The 16,864-nt window shown below is 44.2% G+C and overlaps 1 protein-coding gene across 1 annotated transcript; it reads right to left on the bottom strand.

Moving 5' to 3' along the window:
• Positions 1–5,078: 5,078 nt before the first annotated feature.
• On the bottom strand, positions 5,079–15,847 carry LOC109474656 (G-protein coupled receptor 54-like). Its single transcript, XM_019775004.1, has 8 exons — positions 15,633–15,847; positions 14,359–14,501; positions 9,034–9,169; positions 8,523–8,626; positions 7,961–8,107; positions 7,091–7,192; positions 6,700–6,845; positions 5,079–6,409 (listed from the first exon to the last, which is right to left on the bottom strand). Exons 1-8 carry the CDS (start codon positions 15,832–15,834, stop codon positions 6,250–6,252), a joined length of 1,140 nt encoding a protein of 379 aa, XP_019630563.1. The 5' UTR covers positions 15,835–15,847; the 3' UTR covers positions 5,079–6,249.
• Positions 15,848–16,864: the final 1,017 nt, after the last annotated feature.

Genomic DNA, 16,864 nt, shown 5'->3' with positions numbered 1-16,864 from the left:
CTCTTCCGCGGACCTTCCACAGCGCGCTGCCAAAGATATACCTCCCATAGCGCTCTTCCGCGGACCTTCCACAGCGCGCTGCCAAGGATACACCTTCCATAGCGCTCTTCCGCGGACCTTCCGCGGACCTTCCACAGCGCGCTGCCAAGGATATACCTTCCATAGCGCTCTTTCGCGGTGTTAAGAAGTACTGTCTGGATTTTGGAGTGTTTTGTTGGTGTACACGTGTCTTCCTACCTTCGCCAAGAAGGTTATGTTTTGGGGAGCGTGTATCTGTTTGCATATGAACACCGTAACTCCAGAAGGCTTTAAAGGCCACCAGGCGATCACCAATGCATTCATTTCTAACCAACATTAGCACGTATTAGTGCTGTATCTGTCGGACACATGTACCATGAACAGTATACTGTGTGAACTTGTGTTTACTTTAGTACTTTGTAAGGCCATAGGCATGCATAACGGTGAAGAGCGAACAAAAGCTAGCTTAAATTTTCCCTACGGCGACATTCGTATATGTACACACACAGTAGTAGGATAACCTGGATAAGCCTACTGATTTATGCTTTCTACTTTTACAAAATAACCAGATAGCCGACGCTGATCACTTTTCATTTGTTTTAATGAAACAGTGCACACTCTTCTGTTCTTGTTTCAGATGTTTAGCAATTTGACGACCTCCATGAAGAATGAAGACTATGTGTTCCGACTGTTAACTACCCGGCATTTCCGCACGGCCCAGTAGATGTAGATGGGCATGGGATATGCCTCCGGTCACCATATCACGAATAATACATACGAATGAATGAACCCTCGCTGTCACTGACGACACGACATGCTGCATACGCAGTTGACATCCATAAATCCTGTTCTCAGTTCCACCTGTTGCCCATCCACAAAACCTGCGCATTGCTCTGTCACCGTAGCCTGGAATCCGTCCGTGAACGCTTTATCTCCGCTCCGTTCCTCCGCTCTGCCTTCACGGAGCGGAGATAAAGCGTTCACGGATGGATTCCAGGCTACTGTCATCGTTTGCCACTGAAAGTTTCTGCGTCACTTACCCGTGTCCGAAAATTCGTGACTCTGTGCAGAATACTGGAACGTGGGCTTTTTGTGGTGGTTACGGCATAACTTTGCCCCTGAACTGTTTACTTTGTCCACCTGCTTGGTGATGTTCAGGCATGACGGTTCCTAGTATTATAAACAGCGGTAATGAAATACCTTTATTGTACATTCATGCCACGACGGGCTAGGTACAGGTCAAGATACTGAGTATGACAGACACATAACAAACGTATATAGAAAATTGGAGACAAAAGATGTTATATACACACACTATAGCGGACTTCCGCCCATCTACAAGTCACTTGTGTTTGGACCGTGTGCGAAATAGGTACGCAGATAAGTGCCCACGGACTACCTGTATTGTTCTCCTCCTTTTCTAGAGAGTCCCAAGCTGACGTACTGAACATCTCGGTTGATAAGTAACACGGGTGAGTCTCTTTAGTTGTTGTTCTGTCAAAACATTAGACCACTGTTTCATAGAGACAGGCTCAGGCCGAGTTGGTGCGCAGTCGGGCTTGGTGCAGCTGGAGTTCAAGTGAGTACTTAGCCAGACGAAGCGCCGAGACCCTGCCTTTACCCACTTCAGTGGAAACGCAAAACTGAGTCATAGTTAGTATATTATAATTCTGCATTTGTGAGTTGAATGTCTGATCTTTTTAACATAGAGAGACGGCTAGTATTGTTTTACGTTGGACAAGTAGGGCGAAATATATTACAGTGGTACAGACCTGCGTGTGTATATAACATGCATGATAGTCAATCCCACTCACTATTAATGGTTTAAGTTTTTAAATCCTTCTCACACCTTTCGGTATACAATGCGGCGTTATCCCACTTTTTGTAGCCGCAAAACTACCAAGCACTACAGCAGAGGTTAATCTACCGGCAGTGATGTGTGCTCAACTACGATCATATAGCCTTTCCTTTAGCTGCTGAAAGCTAAGTATCATACTTAAGTACTATGTACCGCCGGGATTGAGCCCGCGGCCTAACCCAAGAATTACGAATTGTGGGCCAGTGCTAATCTCCAAGCAGATCCCTATCGGTGGCAAAAAGACAGTATCAAATTGGCCAGGCAGTATCCATTAGCCAGAGAAGGTCCGTGGCCACCGAGGTTGGTAGGGGTAGCGACAAAAAAAAACGGCCATATATAAAAAGGTAACGATCATTCCCCCTCAACCTCTGCTTGGAGAGTAGGCCAGTGTAGCACTTCTTAATTGAAGGGTTTTTAAAATGTTTGTGGGATAAAGTCACTTGGTAGAGAAAGAACATAGCTAATAGCTACGTCAGTGATGTTCAAAACTTCACCGAATGCGTACCCTAGTCAGGCCACACGTCACGTACAGTCTGTTTTTAGGCCATGTTGATTTGATTATATGGATGACATCCGCGCGCGCATGAATTTTCGGCCGTTTCCAAAAATAAAAAAAGTTTTCAACCATACTGTAAATCGTACAAAACAGTTGCAAAATGAGCAAAAATATACCGTAAGTTACAAAAAAATAAGTAAAAACTATACCAATGTCGTAGAATGCCAAAATCAAACGAAAAAAGACGAAATTGTAAGGAAATGAACTTGAAGATTAGATTATTCGCCAAACCATATTCTGTCCCATTTGTTCAACCCTCATGACCACGTAGATTTCATAATGAAAACAACTCTTTTTTTTTTTGCAAAACTTTTTTTTATTCGCACGCGCGCATCAGTTTTCTTACCTACCCTCTTACTAAAACACAAAGAGTGATTTTGTGAGTGAGCTGAAGTGTTCCACATGTCGCCTGTGCCGGTGCGTGTTTACGCTGTACGGGTCTGTTTATGTGACTGCGGGGTTGTTTAAGTGACTTGTCGTCCCCAAACATCAACAAAGTCAGGAAACGTCCTTCCGTCATCTCCAAGCAGATGTCTGGGTGGAAAATAGTGACGCTATAATTTCTCCCTCCTCCGTAACCACACTAACAAACGGTTCGCCCAGAAAACGTCATAATTTTCCATCCCAACATCTGCTTGGAGGTCGCCTTTTCGCAGACCACTGGTTAAGTTGTGTACTTGATCTGTAGAAGGTCTGATTTGACTATTTCTGTACGTCTTTTCACTAGCTTGAAGCGTCTTCAAAGTCCGTCTATCCTTCGTAAATGCATGGCGAAGTAGCTGACCCCTCGCTGCCCTCCGTTAGAGTTCTCTATGCTGCACTGTCCAGGACCCTAGACTCTTCTAACTTAAAACGCACTACTGTTTCTTTTTTGATCCGAAGGCACGTATTATACCTATACAGCCTCCACCAACGTGGCTTTATTTACTGTACAACAAAAACTCTGTGATATACCTGTTTTAAAAAGAGGGGAGACGCACGTAAACGTTAGCCATACATGTTCATCCGGCCGTTTGTACACTATAGGTGAAGTGTAGCACATCTGTAGAATTGTAGTGTTTCTACGACTGATTCATGTGAAACTGCATGTACTGCATTTAGCCCATATGGGCATGGATGTGCAAATAAAGAACACTGTCATTGTCATTTTCCAGACATACCAACATGCTGTCACTACGACGGACTAAGAAACTCCTGCTCCTACTCCTGGTGTCTGGAATTTCCGCCCTCCTGTACTGCAACATCGTCGTTTTTCATTTGACTTCCGGAATAAGAGCGCAACTTTCGCTGCATCGCGACGCGAGCAGCTACGAGCCGAGGAGTTTGACTGGAAGCCCGCCTAGAACTGCAGTCCTTATTGTCACACAGATGAGGAGTGGGTCGTCTTTTGTAGGCGAGTTGTTTAACCAACACCCGGACGTCTTTTACGTCTATGAGCCACTATGGGCACTAAAGAACCACCCCAACAAAACACACAACGTCTCAGAAGCTGAGCAGTTAAAATTACTTCAAGGCATCTTAACCTGCGACTTTAAGAATCTCGTGGACCTCATGCCGTTTTACCTGAACAACAAGACCTTTGGAGCGCCCACCAAGTCTAAAGTCATTCTGAAGTTGTGTAGAAGCTTTAAGAAATTGAGAGCGAACGACTCAAGAACCGCTTTGAGGTGCCCTATCCCTGCAGAGCTTCTGGCAGAGGTTTTGGGCAGAGCTTGCAGGGCGAGACGATTTACTGTTATCAAAACAATCCGCTTGGCAAATATAAGTGTTCTTCAGCCAATAACAGAGCAGAACGACTTGGACCTCCGCGTTTTACACCTGGTGCGAGACCCACGGGCAACCATTGCGTCACGCCTCGCCTTACGTCATCACAGGAAAGACAACGTCACCACGTTCTTTGACGACGACATCGACGACGGCGAAGTGTACGGGCTCTGTGAATCGATCGTAAGAAACGTTCACCTTAAAAACGTCACAGCTAGCCGTTTTAATGAACGCTACACACTGCTAAGGTTTGAAGACGTGGCCTCAGCACCCGTTGAGAAGATGAGGAAGCTGTACCAGTCTCTCGGCGTGCCTCTACACAAGGCGGTGTACAGGTGGGTCCGGCGGAACACCAACGCGTCAGACCCCGCCCGGGCGCCCTTCTCCACCCGCCGGCGGTCTAAGGACAGGACGGGAGGCTGGAGGCTTGCGCTAAGCTTCGCTCAAGTGAACTTTATACAAGAGAAATGCCGACAGACCTTGTCTCTTTTAGGGTACCGACGTGTACAGTCAGCGGAAGAACTTGTAGATACTTCTATTAACCTGTACAATGGGTCTATGTCTACAGCGTTGTAGGTACTGTCTGATTGTTGCCCTCTTGTACGAAAGTTTTGTTTTTAGTGGTTTGTTTGTTTATTTGGCTATGTGTCCGTGGTTATTTGAATGGAGTGGAGACACAGGAAGTGAGGGGATAACGAAACGTTTTACCGCAGACTGACACGAAGGTCAATTTGCTTCGAATTCATTTCGTCATGGTGGCCGATTGCGAACAATAATAGTGCATTATGAAGATAATATATATATAGTAACCATATCTTGAAAAAAAACACAAGCAGGAATACAGACAAAAAATCTTTCCTGTATTGACAACTTTTCCTCTGTATGTACATTGTACGGTCTGCTTAAGCTTTTTTTTTAGGTTGTGCGACTTTCATTATCATGATTGTCAAGTGCGAACGTACATCTATATTGTTAAAATCACATGCAGGAAATTACAATCACACACTGAAAGTCAAAATCACAAAAATATCAAATGACAAATAACATTTATCAATTTATATCCGTTATTTGTGATTGTCCATATAAATATATATAAAACTATAATACATGTATCATGAATACACTCTGCATATGACAGTCCGTTTACATCTCTTTACCATTCCTTGAGTTCTCTCAATTTTCAAACGCGTCTGTCCACAACAAATATTTTTTTCTGTACAATATCAAATCTTCTTCTTCGTCTCTCTTGGTCAATATATATATAACGTTATAACTTTATTATATACAATATCAAATATATTTACCTTGACTAGCAGCTAACAGCACAACACGAGAGTAGTCTGGACAGCAAACATTGTAGCTGCTATTGAACGACTGAAGATCCAAAAATCCAAGAAATATATCTTTGGGGTACAATGATAACATTATTACGCGTACGATACGCCACCTAACACGTTCTAAGTCACTGGTGAAAGATTTCGGATGCTCTCTGAAACGTCTGACAAGTACTTGATTAATATCTTGTGTTTCGTACCTGGATGTCTAACCTTATCGATGACACAAGTACCTTTACATGTATGCAAGAAACAATATATGATCAAATTGTTGTGACTCCTCTGTGATATTATCAGACAACCACACACTATTTCACTGACAGCATCTAAATCTTTATATACAGCTGTTGTGATAATCTTTTTACCCGCAAGGTGGCGTGCATACCTGTCAAGTGCCCCGAATATCACACAGCATGGTTTTATTGCCAAAGACGGCTGTCGTTTCATTAGCTTTCAACTGAATGTTACGTAAGTGCATTAGGAAAAATATCGCTGATTTCAGGACGTTTACAGGAGCTATTGGCTCGCAGTAAAAACTTTGGCACTGTCACGGTAGTTTTGAGGTAGATCAGAATGAAACGTTTTGTGTGTTGGTTTGAGCGGCAAATCTACGTTCTTGGATACGAGGAGACTGTCCAGAACCGTGCCTGATCCTAACCCTGACCCATTCGGGCATCAACCTAGATAAGCTTGGTTCTGGGTACGATACAACCATGGGTTCACACTGAGGGAGTGTGTTCCTCCACAGTGGAGACCTTGTTGTTCACGAACGGTTTGAGGTTGACGTTGTTCCCGTTGCCCGATCCGTTCCCTGTTCCGGACCCTCCCGCCCGGGCCCCGTCCGGCATCATCACGGCCACGCGGTTCTGGTGGAAACATCTGGAAGGACGAAAAAGAAGTAAAAGAGGAAGTTGGTTAAAACTGAGCACTGGTATAGAGGCCATCGGGAATTCGCCAGCGACCGCGCACTTCGGAGGGGAAGAAACAACCTCCCTGCGGCCGGACTCCCCTGGCCAATTCTACTCTCTTTTTTGGCGAATTCCACGATCCGTATTCTCGTAGAAAGGCCTGGTGGAGGCTAGATTTGCCCCCGGCGCATAGTTCTGTATACGGATGCCGGGATGGATAAAACACAGTTCTGGATACGACCCTACATCATCACTACCCACCTTGGGAAGGCCTTCTTGAAGCTCTTTCTGAAGTTCTGTCCCATGAAGCCGTACACAAACGGGTTGGCTGCGGAGTTGGCGTAACTCAGACACAGGGCCGTGATCTTCACACAGTACATCTCGTACCCGAGCGTAACCAGGTTCAACTGGGGAGAATCGATCAGAATTAATTAATCAATAAGTCATCGATTGACTGATTATTGACATTTACCGATGTAATGCGTTCGTTCACCCAATTGATAGTTTCTGAGTCCAATATATATATAGTCCAATCCTCAGTGTTTTTGTAACATCGACGGAGAGATTTGTTAGCATGGCTAAAAAGAGGCCCAAACAAACAAACAAACAAACAAACAAACAAACAAACACACAGATGCTAAAGTCTGTGTACCTGTTTGACGAGGTTGATGACGTGGTTGGGCAGCCAGCAGGCGGCGAACAGCGTCACCACCACCGCCACCATCCGGGTCACTTTCTTCTTCTTACGCAGGGCCTGGACAGGAACGAGAAGAAAGATTTAAGAATGGGTTGACGTTTATCTGATGAGAGCATTGTCCTGCCGGACTGCAGGGAGACTATTTTGACGCCCAATTTGCCCTTTCCGTCAGTCTGTGGTTACGCCATTTCCCTTTCCTTTTTGGGACTGTATTCAAATAGCTACGGACACACAAGCAAACGAACAAATTCATAAAACCTCCATAGACAGAAGAAGTGATACGACTAATGCTTTTACCTAATTTTGTCGCGTTGAGAGAAAAAAAAGCCTACCTCTTTTTCGTTGTGCAGTATGGGACGTTAGTGACAGGTTAAAGGTCTGAGGTTAAAGGTTAAGGGTCTAAGGTTATGCCCACCTGTTCCTCGTTGTGCAGGTTGTGGTGCGGCTAGACGCTGTTGTTCTTATACAGGTTAAAGGTGAGGTTAAAGGTCAGAGGTTATGCCCACCTGTTCCTCGTTGTGCTGGTTGTGGTGCGGCTGGACGCTGTTGTTCTAGTGCAGGTTAAAAGTCAGGTTAAAGGTCAGAGGTTATACCCACCTGTTCCTCGTTGTGCAGGTTGTGGTGCGGCTGGACGCTGTTGTTCTTGTACAGGTTAAAGGTCTGAGGTTAAAGGTCTGAGGTTAAAGGTTAAAGGTATAAGGTTATGCCCACCTGTTTCTCGTTGTGCAGGTTGTGGTGCGGCTGGACGCTGTTGTTCTTGTACAGGTTAAAGGTCTGAGGTTAAAGGTCTGAGGTTAAAGGTTAAAGGTATAAGGATATGTCCACCTGTTCCTCGTTGTGCAGGTTGTGGTGCGGCTGGACGCTGTTTTTCTTGTAGAGGCTGCAGACGATGAGGGTGTGAGACGTGGCGCTGACCAGCAGCGGGATGACGTAACTGATGAGGATGGTGTAGATGTTGTAGCCGAGCTCAGCCTGTGGAAACAAACATGTAATAGAAAGGTAACATTTGTAAAGTAAATGCATGATGTTTATCTTTATTTTGCATATGGTCTGCTCCGTTAATTCTTACATTCTTATATAACACGATGCCAGGAGTCTAAATCCCTTCTGGTATGAAATTGCAACATGATGTAACCCAACACTAATTACTATGGTGACAGACGTCTGGTTCAGGTCATTGACCTTATTTCTTTGTAGAAGAAGAACAGGAAGACAAAACAGAGCAAAAACAAGTAATCGGGCAACAGTACTCAGTCGGACTATGATGGTAGCAGATGAATCAAAAGGACAAGCATGTTCCCAATTCTCTTGACTTAGAGGCGTTGGTCTCCACGCTTCAAAGGGCTTGGCTAGTGGAATGCTGATGTAGTCAGATTGTCAAACTGACCTGTCTGGAGGGCCACTGCTCCTGACAGTACACCTGCGGGCCGAACCAGAACCCCTTCACCAGCTCGGTGTAGATGGCAACCGGCACGGACAGCAGGAACGACCCTGGAACAGCCATCAATCGATCAATCGATCAATCGATCAATCGATCAATCGATCAATCGATCAATCGATCAATCGATCAATCAATCAATCAATCAATCAATCAATCAATCAATCAATCAATCAATCAATCAATCAATCAATCATCTGTTATGTTTAAAGATAAATTTTGCTGTAGATATAGAGGAGCATTGCATAATACTGAATTACGGGCACAACTTCCCGGTACATGGTGGCTCCCAGGAAGCAGCGGGTTACCTAATTACCTGTGTCTGACCTTTTGTATTCTGTGGTTAGCGAATTCTCCCACCCACGTGCTGTCACTCAACCGACGAAAAGACGGACAAATTCATCACACACCCAAAGCAAATGCTAGGAGCAAAAAAAAAAAAATTAAGAAAACTCCGTACCTATCCATATCCCTGCGCTGATGGCCATGGCGAGTGTTGGGGTGCGTCTGTCGAGGGAGGAGACGGGATGGACGATGGCGACATACCGGTCCACACTCAGGGCGGCCAGCGTCAGGCAGGTGGCCATGGTCGTCACCTGCAGGCAAAACACACGCACTCAAGCTCACATATGTTTCCTTCCTTCGGTAACTGATATTAGCATACACACTGTGGTGTTTGGTTACAGTATGTAACAAATTGGAGGGGCTGGTCACCCTATGTGTTTGAGTAGGAATAAAAAAGCAGTACTTTGTTGGGCTAGACCATGTTCTTTGACTAGTTCAACAACAAAATCGCGTAGCAGGAAGCAAGAAGATAGCCGCCCTGTACACCTTAGTCCTGGGTTGATAACTCTGTAGATACTCGAACGCATGACTACGTAGTAACATCTTTCCTTCTTCTCAGTAAGCCTAAAGAGGTAGAGATGCCAACTTCCAATCCTTTGGTAGCAACATAGCAACAAGATAGCAAACATTATTGAGGGCATTTTGAGTATATTATATCTGCCATACACATGCTCTAGAAGCCCGGGATTTCGTTAATGACATACCTGACAAATATTGCATCTGTCAGTCTCTTCAGTAGCATAGATTTACATGAGTCTTCCTTTGTGACAGCAGGCCGTGCTTTGAGGGATAATGGCACCCCATAAACACAAACTGGTTCCAATTAAAGACATCGACATAATGGACATTAAGCCTTTATATGGACACATTCCGGCTGTAAATCATTGAGTTCCTGAGACTTTTACTCATTGATTGACAGCCGAAAAGTACCTCCAGTGTCCGTACATTGTAAATTGCTACATTTATCTTACGAAAATGACTCATCAAAGGTCATCGACCGTGGAAAAAAGCAATAAAAAAAGAGGGATTGAATTGTCAAGATGTTCCGCATCGCATCGATTTTAACGGGCTTATAACGGGCGAGGTCATACCGGTGATCAGAAGGCCTGCACAGCTGGACTGAGTATCGACAGATCGCCCTTGTAATTAATGAGGAGAAGATGGAATATGTCCTCACGACGTGACCTTTTGTATCAGCCGTGGCGCGAGCGTACTACTACGATTAAGAGGCAGATTCCAAAGTAGGGCGCGCGTGTCTTATCGTTGCCTCTTAAATCTCCGTGAGTCTGCTCAGAATTTGAGGATCGGCTCAAAAGTAGCACTAGAAAGTACTAGTATTGCATGCAATCATTTTTTATGGCAGACTGGGACATAACGTATCCACCGTTCAAGAAATCCACTCGTGTGGGCTTGTGTGGCCTAGCGTTTGGTTCGGAACCGAGAATTCCCGAGTTTAAATCCTGTCATGCCCTTGCAAAAGGCACTTTACACGAATTTCAAAAACAACTTGAGTGTGTCGTCGCCATGTGTTGTAAATTACAACGACACACTCAAGTTGTTTTTCAACTTATTTTTATGCCGCCACCACGCACGAACAATAGACATACTCATTTGCACTTGAGATAAGTGGGGAAATTCGTGTAAAGTGCCTTTTGCAAGGGCATGACTCGGGACCTCTTAATAAATGTTGGAGTATAGAAAAACACTCCACTTAACATCTGTTATTGAATTACGAGTCGAGCAGAGTAAGACGGCGCCGTATTTCTAATAAAACTCTAAAGCATTAGCAGAGACAGACTGGCTCGCAAATTTTGGAGAGGTATGGTCATTCCAAAACTGGCAAGCCAAAAACAATGTGTCCTTGAAAAAGGTACTTAACACGTATTTCCTTACTCCACTCAGGTGACAATTAGTACCTGGCTCAGAAACGTACTTTTAAATGTGACGTAAAGCCATCTGTGCTTTGTATCCAGTCCATTGTCCTTGGGGACAGCACTTTTCAGCTATCTCCCCCCACTCCACTCAGGTGCAAATGAGTACCCAGCTTCAGTTGGCGTATTCTTGGATACAACGTAAAGATCCAGTGTTTTAAGATCCCTTGAGCAGGTTAAATATCCCGCACACTCATATAAAAGAGTAGAAGTCCATCCGGTGTGCGTGGATCAAATCTTACAGTCCAGTCTTACACAGCTTGCATGCCAAACAAACGAAATACCCAGAATCAAAGCATGCCATTTAATCTATTGATTATTCCTGATTATTAGTGCGGTGATTCTTAATATCGACCCAATTTTGGTAATAAAATAAGATAAATGTCTGTCGACAGTTTCCTGAATTTCATATAAGCCGTAAATCCCGTCAACCGAATCTGTCATCTCAGATTTTTCTAACACAAATCAATGCCGACAGCGTTAACGTTAATGCCGTAGTCACGACAGAGGATTAGTCGTGACGCCGTTGGCTTGGCTATCACCTGGCCGCATAAAAGCTGGATTCCCCCTCGTACAGACGAAGCTTCTCTTCTACAGATAGTTTCATGGCAATTGTTCGGTTAACTCTCACGTCTTGTTCCACCATTGACATGATTGAGAGCTTTTCCGTGCACCGCTAGGTTCCCTTCTAGTCCACTTCATTACCCTGTCCAAACAACAGTCCTTCGACGGCAACAGATTCTTTCCACTGACTGCATAATAATGGCACGCTCTCCCTTTCTCTCTTTCAGACTATTGAAACTTCTTCTATCTGTTCTAGCTCACACCATTACACTGTCTAAATACCAGTATGTAAGTCCTTCTACAGCAACAGCTTGTTCCTACAAAATACAAAATCATTGACCTATATTTCTGTTTCTGTATCAATTCCATGTGGACACAAACATTTTTCCAAAGTATATTAAGCATCTCGCGCTTCATCAAGTTGTCTTACTGATCTGTTAGACAGGGTGATGGAAGAGTTGGTGAGTTTCTTTAAGTCGCTAGATGCTGACCAATCTAAAAACCAAGGACGCTGCAGGCCTCATCTAATCGCCTTTTCCCATTTTGTATTGATCGCCGAAAAAAAAGGACAGAAAAATAACCGGAAATTATCCACCGGCCACTGCGCTGATGTTTTATTAATGATTGCTTCGTGTGGAGCAGATTTATACAGGATTGAACCGCAGGGAGGTGGATTTGTGGTTAGGGTAACGCTGGTTTGTTGACTTCCTGGCAGGCCTTAGCACATATGCACTTTATATGCACATTTTCTCACTTGCCTTAGTTGGCCTGTGCCGTACAGCGGCGGATTTACGTGTACGTGTCTAACTGACTCTAAGGAGAGCCGTTAAAAATCCCACAGCATTTACAAAAAAGAGTAGGGGTCAATTTCCGTCTAAGTGGTCTCTGGTTTGACATTTTGTCAAGGTAATGCTCACCTGTTACATCAAGCTGTCCTCAACGTTTGGTATTAGTAAATCTCGATGCATGAATAAATAGACTCTCGATGCTGACTTAATACCCAGTTGGCTTATTAAAGGCTGAACTAGATTAAAGGATCACTCTAACGGAGACCAGAGCAGCAGGCCAGTCGAAAAATCGAAGAGTAAACGTTTTGTGTAGGAACAAAGGTTTGCGTCTGTTCGAGAGTCACGTCTGTACGAGAAGACGAAGGTTCTTGAAGTTTATGTACTACAAAATAAATCAATCAACTGGATGGATTCTCTGAAGTTTAAAGACGTTCCACATAGCATCCGCTACCTTTCATCAGTGATGGAGCATGATAACAGTCAGCGATGCTATGTGATCACTAGTCATTGATGGTATCTGGAACGTCTAACACTTCAGAGAAGTTGCCTGATTCATTTTGTACAGTATTACATAAACTCGAGACTAAGTTTTGTACGAATTCTAATGATACTTTTGCTCTTACATGGCACGGCATTTCAAATGTCCATATTTGGTGGTAAGCGTCACGAAAGCATTTCCACCTACAGAATCTAGTATTGCTAATGGCATCCTCCATATAAGAATCAGTAATGATGCTTTTGAAGTTGTAACTGATGAATTTGATGCTTTTCAATATGATACTTCCCTAAATCAATGACGTTACCCCAGAAGCTACGGATTTCGCAACACCTGGTTGCCTAAGGCCAGTGAACAGAAATTGGTTTGTGAACTGCGCAAGAATAGTTACACAAGGACCGCTAATAACCGTATTGAATTACATCAAATAATGGACAGGAAGTTGTCGGATTATTAGACACCTAGAGACGGTAGGCTGGGAGATGGAGGCACATGCCTAGCCACGTGTTGGTTTGGAATAACCGGCTATACACATACACATACAGAAGCTGGTGTACATATGTGTTAAGCCGAAGGGCGGTTATATTATACAGGTTATACAGATACAGAAGCAGGTGTGTTACGCCGAAGGGTGGTTATTTAGGCTATATACCCGTCCAAAATATACATGTACAGAATATCACAGGTTTTAAACATGTTGTCATTTCTTTCTCTAAATATCTGGTCGAGTTAACTCATGGTGTAAAGAAATGACTGGAAGATTTACTTTCTGCTTTTTCTTAATCTTGCATAATTCATGTTTAAGGTAAAGATCGTCCCATAGCCTTTTTTGGAGCCGTAGGTGCAGTGGGTTGTTAATCCACTGTGTCTAGGCCACGGGATTAGAAGGCGGAGCCCATCCCTCTCCTTCCACCGCCTTTATTGAACTTTAATAGACCCCATTTCTAGACCACTGATGGCATAACGAAAACGAAACTAGGTTATGGCTTACTCTACTTATACCCAGCGCAAAGTAGACCTTATTTTATTTGTTCATAGAACCTTTGATTCGCTTTGAAGCTCCGTATCAAGTTGTATTTCTGAAGGCGAGCTAGATTAACGGAAATGTCCTGGCTTCTGGGAAGTTAATGGCGTTACAGATGATACAGCCATGTTTTCACAAGGGAACAAGACCCGGTCGGGATTCAAACTCTGGACCTTGTGGTCCTCACGCACATTGACCATGGCTTTGCATTTCGTGTTTCACGAGACCACGCTAGCAATTTATAAGTGGCATAGTTAATCCTTCAGCAGACTCCCCTGCAAGATCTAGAAGACTAATGTGCACATGAAATCACTAACGGGAATCGAACCCTGGACTTGACGTTTTGTGTTAAATCAGAACACTAACGAGAATCGAACCCATGAAGTTAGACCCAGCGGCATGAAGTAGAAGACTACTTTGCACATGACATCATAACACCAACGGGAATCGAACCCAGGATCCGGAATTTGCGTTTTTGTGTTTCACGACGAGGCCACGATGGCTATAGTTGTCTTTTCACAGACTTACCTGCATAAAGTAGAAGACGAACCTGCACATGAAATCAGAACACGGACGGGAATCGAACCCTGAGTTTTGCGTTTTTGTGTTTCACGAGACTGTTTTGTGACAGACTTACCTGCATGAAGTAGAAGACGAACTTGCACATGAAGAGTCCGTAGTGCCAGCTGGTGGTGGTGAAGCCGGCGGCGCTGAACGGCACGCAGCAGATCAGGAACGCCACGTCAGCCACCGCCAGGTTCACGATGTAGTAGTTCGTCACTGGAGCCACGGAATAAAACAATTTAGGTTAGAAAAATACGTGTGAGTTTGTACGTGGATGGTGTTCAGCACCAAGGACAGGTGTGTTTGTGTGGAGAGCGTTCAGTACCTATAGATAGCGTTTAGTACCAGGGACAGGTGTGTATGTGTGTGTGTATAGTGTTTAGTACCAAGGACCGACGTGTTTTTGTGTGGATGGCGTTCAGCACCAGGGGCAGACGATTTTTTGTGGATAGCGTTCAGTACCAAGGAAAAGCGGTTTTTGTGTGGGTAGTGTTCAGTACCAAGGACAGCTGGTTTTGAATGTGGATGGCGTTCAGCATTAAGGACAGGTGTGTTTGTGTGCGAGGGCACGGAGGTTTTGTGTGGAAAGCGTTCAGCGCCAAGGAAAACTGTTTTTTGTGTGGATAGCGTTTAGTACCAAGGACAGGCGTGTTTGAGTGTGGATAGTGTTCCGTACCAAGGACAGGCGTGTTTTAGTGTGGATAGCGTTCAGTACCAAGGACAGGCACATCTGTGGAAAACCACACTCATTAACGAGTTAACTGTCTTATTTCTCGGTCAGGAAATACGGTTAAATATTCAGGCGGAACCAAAAACAATTTCACTCGACTCAGGTGAAAAAAAGCTAGCTTCTGGTTTTATCCTCTCCATCCTTGCTCGGATGGCGCGCAAGGCCGGAGGTCCAGTGCTTGACAAGCTAGAGCCACAACTCGATCACCTTACTAAGAACCCGCTACATTTTTTGAGGACCTTCCAGGTGTGAGTGGATCAAACCTTACAGACCGGCCTGACGCAGCTTGTACTTACCGGTACTGTACAAAACTGGTGTGTTTTACGCCTTCAAGGTGACTAATGCATGCGCAGTTTTTAGGGCTTGAAAATCAGATTTTTTAAAAGTCAATTTTCCAGTCACTGCTCTACATACTATGTTAAAAAACACCATTCCCAATGTACATCGACATTCATGGAGCAAAAGCGACGGAAAACCGTTACTGGTAGGTTCCTGTTTTTGTTTGTACCAGTCCCTACAGACCATGCGAACACAAGAAGCAAACAAACAAACAAACAAGCAAACAAACAAACAAACAAACAAACAATAAACAAACAAATCACGAACAAAACACTTACCTGACTTCATCCTCTCGTATTTCCACACCACGTAGATGACCAGCAGGTTTCCCGCCAGCCCCACCACGCAGATGAGGGCGAAGACGATCGGGACGGCGGTGGCCTCGGGCCCGAGGGGCGGGTCTCCCCAGTCCGGTGCCTCCGTCACTGGCTCGGGCGGCTCGGGTGGCTCGGGCGGTGCGGAGGAGTTGTAGTCGCCCATGTTGCCGCGGGAACTTCTCACGGACGACTGACTCCGCTCCTGCAAGCGTGCGTGATTATTATAAGGTGTACAGAAATTAATTAGGCTGCCCCCAGCACTTCTGAGGGAAATTAGTTGTGTTCGCTCCAAAGAATGTTTAAAATCAGATACTCACGTAGAGGAGGTGACGCAGGTTGGAGGTACGCTATTGGTGGTTGCTAGGTAACGGCGGAAGAAAGGTGGGAACCGAAATGTCAGTCCTTCTGCGCGCGCGAAAGTAGGCTACATCAATGAATAATTTTTACGTCTTTCTAGAAATTACTTATTCAACCCGCAGCCGGCCGAAAAACGTGAATGATGGTGCACGAGCAAAATACAAACCCCAGATGTAGGACATGTGGTGGAAGATTCTATGAACTCTTAAGATATCACACTTAAATTTGTACCGTCGACATTGTAACGTAGTTCAGCAGTGCAGATCAGATTTTACACGAGAGACAAAACATTGAAATGAAAATGTCCTCAATATAATGTACTGTTTATCTCCGTAAGCTATACAGAATTTATTGTGTAGGTTCTTCCACAAAGATTCACATACTAGATTATGTCAGGTCTTTGGGATGAGACATGCAAAACACGCAGGAAAAGACGCCTTCATTCCCAGAGTAAGCTGGATCAATGGATTCATGTATTTATTTGATATAACCAGAGCTCAGGCCATATTTGACCTATTTTTTTTAGGTAGTCCAGACCCTGACATTAAAAAAAAGCAGAATTTGCAATATATCATCGTAGACTACAACAATATCATATCATCAAATAGGTCAACAATATGATATCATCGATGAGCATCGGAAATTACTGTACCAATGGTATCGATTACGGAAGCCTGCTCAAAAGAAGCCGAAGCTGCGTGGTTCCAGAGGGAGTGTGTTCTTAACCGTTTGAACCCTAGAAAGAACAATTTATGTCTTAGTTTTGTTCAGAATCGGCGGCTACGTTAAAAAATACAGTACAAACTATATAATTTAGCAATTTAATGAATAAACAA

The sequence above is a fragment of the Branchiostoma belcheri genome, unplaced genomic scaffold, assembly GCF_001625305.1.
Source record: "Branchiostoma belcheri isolate BF01 breed outbred unplaced genomic scaffold, Haploidv18h27 scaffold31, whole genome shotgun sequence".
In the NCBI taxonomy this organism is placed as follows: domain Eukaryota; kingdom Metazoa; phylum Chordata; class Leptocardii; order Amphioxiformes; family Branchiostomatidae; genus Branchiostoma; species Branchiostoma belcheri.
The sequence above is the reverse complement of the archived record's forward strand: the minus strand, read 5'-3'. Positions and strand labels throughout refer to the sequence as shown.